Source organism: Pygoscelis adeliae, unplaced genomic scaffold (assembly GCF_000699105.1).
Source record: "Pygoscelis adeliae isolate BGI_AS28 unplaced genomic scaffold, ASM69910v1 Scaffold266, whole genome shotgun sequence".
NCBI lineage: Eukaryota > Metazoa > Chordata > Aves > Sphenisciformes > Spheniscidae > Pygoscelis > Pygoscelis adeliae.
This window is the reverse complement of record NW_008824987.1, coordinates 459,127-471,872: the sequence shown is the minus strand read 5'-3', so window position 1 is coordinate 471,872 and position 12,746 is coordinate 459,127. Positions and strand designations below refer to the sequence as shown.

The 12,746-nt window shown below is 43.2% G+C and overlaps 1 protein-coding gene across 1 annotated transcript in view; it reads right to left on the bottom strand.

Moving 5' to 3' along the window:
* The window catches only part of AP2B1 (adaptor-related protein complex 2, beta 1 subunit), a 78,946-nt gene extending 69,750 nt beyond the window's left edge, over window positions 1-9,196 (bottom strand). The window contains exons 1-4 of the mRNA XM_009326071.1: window positions 9,133-9,196; window positions 6,921-7,026; window positions 5,512-5,647; window positions 3,482-3,727 (exon numbers count right to left, since the gene is read on the bottom strand). Coding sequence (XP_009324346.1) covers window positions 3,482-3,727; window positions 5,512-5,647; window positions 6,921-7,026; window positions 9,133-9,169 — 525 coding nt within the window. The 5' untranslated portion in view covers window positions 9,170-9,196. The remainder of the gene's footprint in view (window positions 1-3,481; window positions 3,728-5,511; window positions 5,648-6,920; window positions 7,027-9,132) is intronic.
* Window positions 9,197-12,746: the final 3,550 nt, after the last annotated feature.

Here is a 12,746-nt window from a genome sequence, read left to right as displayed (position 1 = left end):
GCCGCAAGCACATTAGGCCCATCTGTAAAACGAGATTAAAGACTCCATCCACAATCAAACTTCTGCAGTGTAACCACCCAGTAACTGAACCATGCCCTTGTATGCATTACTGGCCCATTGGCTGCACAAGGTAAGACATCTCAGACAACTCAGCTGAAATGTAGTAAGCCACCAACCCATCTGGTAACTTGCCATATATATCCTATATCAATATATATGCAATTAGAAGTTTGAATTAATTCATCCAGGAGAAACTGCAAAGCTACCACAGAGATTTTTCATAAAAGGCTAGTGAACCACCAGACTCACGTGTCGGTCCTTTAATCAAAACTACAGCCAGCTCATCTGGAAGGGTGCAATCCTACACCTGTTCAGAAGGTCACTGTATTACTGTACTTGAACAAAGGCCAGATCCTGACAACAAAAAGCCCAGATAAAGGGGGAAAGCACCTTGGCTGTGCACCTACAGCACCTCAACAGGACTTCAAAGCAATGCCCCGAACATCCCCAATCTCTGTTTGCACGATTCTATGATAATAAACTATTAGTCCAAAAATATGGAAAAAAAACCCCAAACCCAAAACATTTCTGACAAGGTCACCTCCAACTTAATCAGACATCATTATGATGAGGGTGATTTGAACTGATAGAAACACACACCCTGATCTCTGCACAATTACAAGGCAATTAGCAAGCCACAGATGGAGTTGTTACTCTACCCAGCACTCAGCTAGAATGCTTAGTGCTTGCTCATGTGCTAGAGGCAGCCAGTTACAAAACCATACTAAAACCCTTCTTGAAGACTATTTTTCAACAGAAGTTTTTTAGCTCCTGCTCAAAATCCTCATTTCTCAGAAAAGAGAACAAGTGTGGTTTTCCTGTCTACAAAATTCTGCTTCATTAAGTGTCTAAAGTTGCCTATTTCCACAAGTCATCAAAAGAGGAGAAACATTTATAATATAAATATGAATGAGTTTCGATAACAGGTTGCGATGATTGAGATGCACCATTTACAAAGAAATAGGCCATAAGGATAGATCCATCTGTACCATTCTTTTCAGTAATCTTTCTCTTGATAGCCAATACCAATACACACATTTTACTTAAAAAGAGCTTCCAGGCAGAGCTGTGTTCCACCTGATCAGAGAAATACCTTAACGAATATCAACTTGCACACAAATATAACTTAACTGGCAAACACAACTCCTGGTCATCAGAACTCCCACTGGAGTTTCACATCGAGAAAGCAGCAGTGAGCTGGACGGTTTGACTAGGAAGATGAACCTTAATTAGGGGTGGATAGCTCCTGTACTTCTGAGGGAATCACTGTGCCACAAAGGCATGAATTTCAAAGGGGACCAAAGCAATAAACTTAACTAGAAGGAATGTGTGTATCTACTAAAAATCATAACCAGATTAAATATTGTATTAAGTCAGCAGCTGTAAGAGCCCCAAACCTGGTAAAATCTCTCCCTGTGCACCCTTAAAAAGCAAGAACATAATGCCCTGTCTACAGTACAACCTGGGAAACCAGTACATTGAACACCAGCCACATGATCCTCCCAAAGCCTGCAGATCTGAAAACACACCACAGGCCTCTCCTCTTCATCACTATTACTATCACTCTTCCAAATTGCATTCTCCTGCTGTGAATCCCCAGCTTCGGGAAGAGCAGGTGAGTACAACATGAGGCAGGTACTCTGATCCTGCACAGCTTCAATAGCTGTAGAGCTGCAATCAATTGCAGCAGCTTGCAAAGGTTTTGCTGTCACAGCCCATCCTCATGGGATGGGCTCAAGGAGCTCATTAGTTGTACTGATGTTTTATTAGGAATCCCTATGCTACTTTTGGTGGTTTATTTAGCAAATGGAGCTTACACTGCCCTTTGGTATTTCTCCTTTTCTCTCCTTTCATTTAAGTCAGTATTAAGTTAATGTACTTTTGAAATAGATATCAGTGCTCTTATAACAGCCAATGGTTCATTTACCAAAACAGTTAGTTCCATAGAGGTCAACGAGCAGAAAGGGCAAGCAAAACCGTATTAATTTCTCCTGAAGTACCACATCTTTTCAGCCTGAGCTCCTCAACTCATATCCATGTGGCTGTAATCAGCAGAAGAAAATTAAAAAGTTGGAACCAAGGCTAGGAGAAGAGTAGGTTATATCCCTGTCCACAGCACACTCCATTGCTGCCTGTGAGCTAGTGAATGCCAGGGGCCAGTATTTAAGTGGATCTAAAGCAGCCCAATCAAGTACTCTCAGAGGCTGCAAGGCACACCCTTAGCATTAAATTAAAAAAGCAGGTGTTCCCCTATATGCCTCAAAATTGCCTAGACAGAGAGAGCATCTTCAAGTAGTCATCAATATTCATGCAGAAACCTGGCATAAAAAAAAAATAATCAGGGAGACATAAAAAAAGAACAGCTTGTGACAGAGCTGGATATCAGAGGCAATAGGTGCCTATATCATCTGATAGCACCACAGCTCACAGACTTGTGCCTGTGAAAGCCAAACACCTTTAGTTTTATTGTCTTTAGACAGCCATAAGAAAAGCAATCAGCAGCCTTCACTCTCCTACTAAAGGGGCTGATACGTTACCACCTGCACTTGACTTACCCAAACCTGCCCAAATTCAGCTATAACAGGACAGCAGTTTGCTTTATGTGGTTTGATTCATGCACCATAGAAAGAGCTGTTAGACCTGCCCTAATAATGTGATATTATGCCATTAAGCGAAGTCAAATCAGATCTGTGCTCTAAAAGAGCTAAAAAAGTAGCAGTCACATCCTTAAACTCCGAGTTAAACCGAGCTGCAGAAGTTTTCTTCCCTGCTAGGAGCTACAACGATATCGGTATGCTCACTGGACGCCAGCAGATCACAGGAAAAAAGTATTGAATGAAAGGATTATGCAGTGGGGCACTTCCATCTTGTCCACCATCTTTTAGTTACAAAATAACAGTGGAAGATGCCTGGCATGGAAATGGACCCTTCATCAACTATGATGAAATACTGATTTAGTAGGTAATTTACTCCTGTGAAATTCTTGGTCTTGATCTCCACCTCTGCTCTGACGACTCGTTTAACTTTATTAAAAACATAAGCATTGATTTTGCTCCACTCATTACAGGCCAGCAGATTTATCTGCATTAGTGAATGAGTTCATCCAACCTCTTACTCCAAAAAGAGCCAAAGCCTGCAGGAAGGCAACAGCTACAAGCCGTCACCAAGGTAGCACCATCAAGTATTTCTTGCTCTTCTGACTCATCTGATCAGGAAGTTAAACTTTTGCTGCAGCGCTCGAGACAGGCAAAACCCCAAACAGATCTAAGAATAGAAGGTATTTCCTATTTTCTGAGGCAACAACTGTTCTCTAAGTAATGCATTCATCACGGTGCATCAGTTGCAATTAAAAAGCCTTCATGTTTCTGATTATCTGCCCATTACAAACTCAAGCAATGCGCTGGAAGGACATACACATTACCATGGGATTGGAGTCTGCAATCAGGTCGCGCAGAGAATCCAGAAATCCTTGGTCCTCCACCATCTGGGCATTGATGTCATGCAGCTTCGCCACACAGACAGCTGCGGTCTTTCGTACATAAGGGTCTTCATCCTTCAGACACTTGCGAAGAGGCTCACACAAATACTCCGTGATCTTGTCCACCCTGATGCATCCCATTGTACGGACAGCCAGAGCACGGATGAGAGGGTTTGGGTCCTCACAGTCCTGCAAGGGGACAGAATATGCGGTAAACAAATCTGCACCACTAGCCACCGATATCTTCCCTGCAGCCAGAATCAGGCTGTTCTTATTTCAAACAAAAAACATTCTCTAATTACATGCTAAAAAAAGGCAATTATTTCAGATCAGGGACAAAAGGTGGAACTTACTGGTTCACAGAAACATCGTACACCATCAAGATGTTTTCAGGCTATGACAGCTTGTAAAATAGTAAAATTGTGATCTCGGTGTCCCTTGGTTCTCCCCAGGCAAAGCTTCTTTCAACATGATCTAGCAGCCAAATCCAAAGTACAGCTAAGCTAGAGGCAGCTTTCATCACCCAAAAGCTAGCCACAGGCAACTTTCAGACAGAATAAAATACTGGTTTCCAGCCTTACTGGTTTAAAGGAGAAAGGGAATATAATGGGAAAAGTCAACAATTAAACACAATGCAAAAGTCACCAAGGTCTATTTCTCACAGGCCATCAGTTTTAGACACAAGCATCCCTTAAGTTTGCAACATATGAAGCACTAGGCAAAGGCTACTCCAGAGGTGCTTTTCTGATGAGGGGAAAAAAAACCCAAACAAACCAGAAGGGAATCTAACACTTTTTACTTCAAGCCTACGTAATTTTCCATACATCCAATCCATCTACGTCTCTGAGCAACACTCCTCCAAAATCAGCCTATAAAAGGATGGATGCAGAATGACCTACAAAAGCATAAGGTACATTTACCTTTCACTGTTTATATTTCCTACAGCTGAAAAAACACCTGAATGCATCACTTCTAACGCATACAAGAGAAGCGACATCTCTTACCAGCGCATTCAATACCTTGAACTGTGAACTGCGTGTGAAGTGCTGAGCTAGTGCAGGCTAGTGTCAACACTTTCTCTTTACTAACACTTGTCCCTCAACTTGCCAAAAGGGACATCAGACATTTCCTTGCATGGAAAAGCATGAAGCTGGAAAAGATCATGTTTGTTTTTTTAGTCCATTCTAACAGAATTACACTTTAAAGATATGACAGACAACAATATTCTTTCCAGCGAGGAAGGTAGGGACATCTTCTCTGGCCAGAAGAGCAGACCTGCTCTCAGCCTAGGTCTTCTAACCTCTTTCAGCCTCAGGCACCACAACAGAAACTTAAAACACAATCGGACTCCCCAGTGTCTCAGATTTTATAATGCTCTAGGAGTCCTGAACTTTTCCTAAGCACTGGGTTTTAACTTAAATAACGTGGGACTGAAATAACATCTCCTAGGTAAGGAGAGGCAACTTGACAACAGAATTAAAGGCAATACAGCTATCGGGCTGTTATTTTTCCAGTGAACCGCCTTTCAGTTTCACCAGAGATAAAGGTTTTCCACACAGAGCACAGCTGAAACATTCAAACAAGAATTAGATATCCGTATGACAGAGATACTACAAAGGCTGGAAGATGAACAATATAAAATCTGTTAGTCAATACCAGAAGATTGTCTTTAATGATTAGTAAAACGACAGAAGCAGCTTCTCCTGTAGCAGGCTCTCTCATAATCACTTACAGGGGCGCTTAAGTCATCTCCTCTGCAATAACTAGCAGTAGCAAGTGAGAGAGAGGACCCAGACCTGTTGGATTCAGCATGCCAACTCCTTACTTTCTGCTCCTCTACAAGCACCCCCAGCCCAGAGACTCAAGTACAAAAGCAGAGATAAACAGCAGCTCACAAAGGCTAACGGACAAAGGAGACATCATGACAGACACTGTGCTGGACTATTTTCTGATGAGCCGTGAGAGCAAGTTACCTTCACAAAGCTGTTGACAGCCATAATGGCCATATCTGGCTGACTTTTGGCGTAGTTCATCAGGTACAGGTAGACCAACTTCTTCAGCTCCAAGTTGTCAGTCTGCATGCAGTTCACAACATCAGGAAAGAGTGAGCTGGAAGACAACAGGAGGCAAGAATAGAGAAAAAGCAGTGAGATTGCATGGCATGCAAAGGGGATAGTAACAATATCAAGGAAGCCAGGAAAACTGGAGTTCCACTCTAGACACCCTGCTGTCTAATGAGAGGTCTTCCCTCCCAAAACAGCTTGCAATGGCTTTTATAACAGCTTTATCATTTAAATTCTTCTAGGGCTTTAACATTGGTCGGTTCTAGAAAAGGTGAAAATTAATTTTCTAGAAGTGTTTTAATTGGGGAGTTCACCAAACAAGAAAACTCTACCATGCCAGGCCTGGAAATGAACCCACAAGAAAAAAAAAAAAAAAAAAAAAGAGTTGCTTAAAAATGTTTTGGTAATGCGGGACACTTACAAAGAACCTGCCAAATTTCAGACTAGTAAACTCTGGAGGGATTAGGAGCTTAAACGCTGACAAGCTGAATTGCACTCAAATATCAAGCAGCAATCCATAAACAGCACTGCAGAAGAACACAAGTTACACAAGGGTATCTGCAGCTCTCAGGTATGCTGTAGAGATCTAAAGGTGAAGGGCAAGTGCTGTTGGCCAAAAAGATTGTTTTTTCTTCCTTCCAGTTTATCTGTTCCTTCATTCTACGATGAAGTCATGATGCTAAATTTGCAACATTATATTAATTTCCGTGGCAACAGACCACACTGCCATGAATCCAGGACTACTGCAACTTCATGGCAGACTCCAGTAACAGGAGAAGCTGGAAGGGAGAAAGCATTCACTCAAGCAAGTTTTTCTGGTTGCCTCAAAGACAGAAAAAAAGTATCGGGGACAGTATTGCAGAAGGTAAATGCCTGTGTCCTTTAGTCGCTACAAGGCAAAGGTTCAATTTAAAAATCACTCATTTTAAAATGTAGCTTAAATTTATGCTATGGCAAGTAAGGCTAAGAACACTTGGAATCACCTTTCTAACACTAAAACCCAGGCTAGCAAGCAGTGAGAAAACATCATCTAAAGTGACATATAAAATGGCTGAATTCTGGATGGGTTTTTAAATAAAAAGGGCTAATAGGCATGTAGCTAAACCGGCACTGAAAACGGTTGTTTCTTTTGCTTTCAGTAACAGGAAGGAGCTTGAGAAACCTGTGACTCAGGCATAGCATATGCAAGGACACAGCCAGCCTCACTACCCAGCCGAGATGACAAACTCAGAGCTGTTCCATGGAGGTGTGTGCCACTACACCCAACAGACTCCCAGGAGAACCAGAGCTGCTACAGGTGCAAGAAAAGTTGCTTTTACCTGACATCCTTCCCCACGGTCATGGCTGCAATAACCTTCTTTACAGCTTCTTTCCTCTTCTCTTTCTTTTCATTATTGAGTTCAGCCTTCAGTTCAAAAATCTCTCCTGGCAGAAGACAAAACAGATTGAGCCTCTTGGGAGAAGAAAAGCATCTTGCTTTAGGGGTAGTTTAAAAGTGACTTTTTGTTTTCCTGGCCTCTTGTTCCCATAAAACTGGTACAGCAACACGTGGAAGCTGTCAGACTTTACGGAGAACACGGTTCAATGAAAAGCAAAGCTGCGACACTCAGAGAATGATATGGGCTATAACTTGCTAACAAAAAAGCAGTTAACAAGAACCACGCTGCGTTCTATGATTCCATGTTGCAGCTCTCCCACTTCTAGAACACTAAACCACATCGCTGCAGCGTCTGTTTCTCAGAGGCAACTATTATATAACCAGGATGAAAAGATATTTGGAGGCGCCAGATCAGCGCCTGCAAGAAAAAGCTAACTTCGCTAGGAATTTTGCCCAGACTTTTTAACTTTTGCTCATCATCGCCTGCTTCCTGCAAACGCAGTGAGAAAACAGCAGACTGCAGCGTAGCCGAAATGCCGTGATACACAGTGGCAGAAACAGGAAAGCACAAATTTAGTCCAGTGGAATAAATTCCTTCCAAGCTAGAAAGACAGAGCTACTACTAACAAAAACAGCAAGTAACACAGCTCGCCTGGATTCTGAGGTTGCTGAAGCAGCCTTTCCCATGACACTAATTCTTCCAGATATTACTGCATGGAAAGTCAGTTCAGGCTGCATCACGAAAAGTGGCAAAGCAAGTTTGCAAAGCAAGTTTGCAAAATAAAGCAACACATGCAAAAGGCAGCTTATCAGGCCTGTTCCAGACAGAGCACGTGGTGCGAGAAGGACAACACTTCCAACCGACAGACAGCTTTCCCAGGAAGGACAGCGAGCAATATTCCCACTGGAAGCCACAGGCTGAGGACACATTACAAATATCAAAATATCTCTGGCAAAGTACATTCCAGCCCCTAATCTTCGATTCCTACACACCAATGCCACTTTATCAGATCAGCAGCACTAATTACTGAAGAGCCTGGCACAAAAAGTCTAACAGGTACTTCAAAAAAGAAGAGAAGTTACTGTTCTGAAGAATGCAGTGCAGTGACCACTTGTAATACCTCCTGCCTGAGAAAGAGATGCTCACGTTACTCACACCGAGATGGTGCCCCGGAGCAGAGCTGAGCCAGCAGCAGCGTGCTTACTAGAGCTCAAGGCTGGCCTCTTGCAGCCATCCCAAAAAAAGGTGCCTGATACTTTAGGACTGAACTTACAGATAGAGTTGTTCCTTAGAAAGATGTGAACTGCATTTGCTTAATTTATGAGCTCATTCTGAAGCTTAATGAAACATAAATAGATCAACACTGTAGTTTTTTCACTGGCATCAGAAACATTCAGCCATTCTGAAAAGAGGTTAAAGCGAACCATTTTCCACATCTACTGGAGAAAGGTGAGCAACATCGGGCTTAAATTGCAGCTAGCAAGAGTTGGGATAAACACTGTTTTGTTTAAGAACAGGTTAGAAAAAAAAATCTGCCTGGGACAATTTCAGCAGAACAAGTCCTCCACTGAAACAGTTGAATGGGTAAAATGTCCCCAAAGATCCTTTCCCGTCTTCCCATTTTTAATGGCAGCAGCTTGTCCTGAGGTGAGGTGACCACCACACGTACAGTAAAGCCAAGGGAAAGTCAAACGGAGCACTGCGGCTTTGAAGGAAGCAGCAATAGGAAATCCCATTATCTTTGCAACAGCTTAATGTAGAGATATACACTTATATCTTAAATATTAAATGTCTCTCAAGCAACTCAATCCTGTGATGCCCAAAGGAACAACCATCCTCAGTCTTGAACTTGTTAGTCCATAACTAAAACTTTGTCTCTGACCAGATCTGCACTCAAATCTCAATGTTTTGTTCTCTGATCCTTGAAAAAGCAGCGATTCGGATCATTTTGTGCATCACAAAACCATACAATACATTAGTTTTGTCTTTTGTCACCATGCGACCTACTTTAGAAGTTTCTCCCTGGATGATTAAGACAAGAAACAGGGACAGAGCTAACAGGAAAGCACAAGTTCTTCTGCATGCAGTTAAAAAAGCTGTGTAAAAATAGCCACCCACCACCTCCAATCCACTGCACCAACTTAACACTAACCTTTTTTATTGGTTGTGAAGTATTTGGAGTCCGTCATGGTTCCAGTTCCTTAAAACACCTGAGAATAAGCATTAAAAAAAGAACAAGCAGTCAAACAGCATTCAGAGCTGACAACACCCAGTTTGCAAGGCAAACTCAGAGAAAGGACGGTTGGTGAGTGCGTAACGTAAAGGAAGAAGCAAATGCTTTACATCCACAGGCAAAAGTTTCACAATCTTCATTCTGCACCTGCTGCTGACATTACTTGGCGAACCCAGGGATTTAAAGGGCTCAGATGAACAATGCTAGTGAAAACACGACAGCCTGAGGTGGACGGGCTGGGAAAGCAGTAGTGCTCAGCCCAGCTTTTTAAACTCTCAATCTCAGAGGAGAAAAGGCAGTTTTTAACTCCTTATAATCAGCAGATCTTGACACGTTCTGCAGCTGTCTTCCCCCTGGGTACACAATTTCGTTTTCCAAAAAAAGCACTGCACATTTAATATCTCAACTGGAAGCGAGAAGTCCATGTTTCAGACAAAGGAAACTGCCAACCCCCCTTAACGATACTTTCGATACTTTCCCATGTTGCATCTTGATGGAAGGAACAATTAACCCTACTTGCAATGCTCACCCCGAGGCCCTGTCATTTATTTCCCTTCTTTTGTTCCCGGGAGATGCAAAGCAGTTTGTTGTTTTGTTTGGGTTTGTTTTGTTTTTTTTAAAGAAAAGCCATTACTTTTCAGTTTTCTCAAGCTTGAAATTGAAATCTTTCCCTGCCAAGACCTGACATCCCACCTCTGACACACACACAAGCTTATTATTTCAGTGCTACGCTGCACTTTTGTGGACAGGACTGAAAAACGCTGCTGGGACAGCAAGTGCTTAGCACAGCCACGAGAATGGTCTCACCAGCACATTTCTTGCTCCGCAGAACCAAACTATTAATACCTTAGAATATAGGGATGCCCAAACATATGTGGATATCCATCATTTTATTCTTACAATTGCCAGCTCTGTGACAAACATGACTCAAACAGTTTTCAAGTACTGGCTGAAAACCAAGCATAGGAGTGGGCAGTTTTACTGTTTTTGATGAAAGTCTGCATCAGTGCTAAGAACCTATGACCCTAAAACCATCCCAAAAAAGGGTTTTCCTACCTCCTCCCTCCTTTTTTCTATTTTTTTGCCCAATTCCCCTTTTCTTGTACATAATTCCATGGCCTTAAATGCTACCAGCAAAGCAGCAAGTCATCTGTTCCCTAAACGCTGCCTGTCTTGCCTCTAAACCTCACAGGTCTTGCTGGCTCAGCAACCAAAGGACAAGCTTAGCTTTGAACTCCAAGACACTGCCCAGCAGTGCAACCAGCTTGCTGTTTCTTAACACTTTCCTTCCTCATCCCTTAACTAACCCCAACACCACTACCTCTCTTTTCCCCCCCCATCCACCTTGATCAATTTAATACCTCAGCAGTTAAATCCCCATCAGCAGCACCTGAGGGGTAATGCCACAATTTCTACCACCTTCATCGTGCTCTACAGCATGGCAATGCAGAGCAGTTGCCGTCTTGTCCAACTGCCAAGCAACCAGATGAGAAACAACCTGTTGCTTAGCCCAGTTTCCCAGAGCTCCTGCCTGCCCTGTGCCTGCGTGGTTACCGCGCCTCATCCCAATCAGGCGGTATTACTGGGTTTGGTTTGATTTCTCTCCCTTTCTGCTCCTGCCAAGCTGGAGAGCAAACTATGCCTGGGGACAGCTCTGGAAGCACGCTCGTCCTGCAGGAGAGGTTTGCCCTCCTTCCAAAACAGAGGCTGGGTTGGGAAAGCCGCATGAGCCACAACAGTGCAATCTTTCCAGCAAAAAAGTCACAGCATCACAAAAGAAGAAGCTGCTGTGGGTCTTGTTTTATAATTGAAAACACAGCCCATGTTCAGCTGCAATGTTATTGCTGACACAGTCCTTCGGATTTGAGCCCAGCTTAAAAGATGACTTAAATGCTTTCCTCTACGAGAGTATTTGGCATGGTGCCATGCAAAAGGCACTGAACATTGCCTTGCTGTTCTTTGTTTGCATTATATGTGGATTTGTCAACCTGGATCATACTTCCCAGCTGAGCGAGTCCAGTGTTGTTTTAACAGTGGCCAGAGCAGCAGATTATAGAGAAAATCCAGGAGAAAAAAAAAACCCACCATACACATCATCCCAGTTGCATAAAGCTACACAGAAACCTTGCTGAACTTCAGAGGTGATCTTTAAACCCAAAAGCAGGACATTTCGCTCTTTTTCTAACTTCAGATCACAGACTTGGAAACATGAAGAATCCTAGAAACACTCAGACTCAGATAAGGCTAAGCACAGTACATGTATTTACAACCTGTTTTGATAGATGTAAACGAGATCTGACTTAGGTCAAAAAGCAAACTATCATATTCCAAGTGCAAGACAGGAGAAAGCTCTTTTTCTCATGAGCACACAGATTTTTGCTTCATGTATGTCAGAGCTTGCTTTGCACATTGTTCAGAGACAGCTTGCTAGCAGTACTGAGTATTATCTCATCCACTAAGCAAACTCAGCATGGTTTACAGCAAGTCCCAGATGAAGGCCAAAAACAAGACAGCCCAGATAAACAAATAGCAATGTTTTAAATAACTCAAGAAAATGCCAGCTTCTTGTACACAAATCTAAATTGAAGAGAGCCAAGATAAATTACCACATCATGAACATCCTTGTTTTTTAGGAGAAAATCTATATCAGATTGCCCCCTCCTTACTATCGTTCTGTGTCTAGCACTCGCTAAGGTGGAAACAGGTAAGAGGTGTTCAAGCTGACAGCAAAACGCTCCTGTTCCAACCCCAGCAAACAAGAAGAGATGAAATAGAGGAATTTCTCCAGAAGCTCTGGCAATGCTTAATGCTATAAGCATTGGCTTGACATTTAAATGTAGACTGAACCAAAAATATGATTAAATGAAAAGACTAAGGAACCATCATAACCAGAAAGATAAGCCTCTTCAGCCCAAAACCGCACAGAAAACTGGATCCTGCGCCTGACCAACACCCGCTTTGCCCCATGCATGACTCCAAACGACAGCCTGACCGGCTCAGCTCCCCACCACTGATTTCACATAGGTGTGAACAGGAAGGTGGCAGGTTTAGGGCCTCAGTATTGATCCAAGCTCCCTAGCATTGAACCAATCCAGTGCTGAACCCCTAAATCTCTAAAGTGATCCCTGGTTTAACCTGGCTTACACTCCAGCTGGTGCCACCACCTCTTATCTGCACCCATTTTGCCTGCAAAGCCTCTCGAGTAGGCGCATGATAGCCCAAGCGTGGCTCAGGGCCACCGGAGCATCAGGAAACTAAACAGAGCGGCCGAACACGGATGGCAAAGGGGAAGCAGCGCCTCAGCTTTAGAAACCCACAGCATGTGAGTTTAGAAACAGCATGTGCTAGGGGCAGGTAATTTGCTTCCATCTTGGGGATCAGACACCTCTTTGGTGCTCCCCACCCCATTTTCAAATGCCCCGTGGTTCCTATCACCTCCTCACTCCTCAGACCCTCCGTCCCAGCTTTGCTGCCAGCCCCTGACACGCCACATGCCTCCAGCCTCAGCCCACAGCAGGACTCACAGCCCCTCC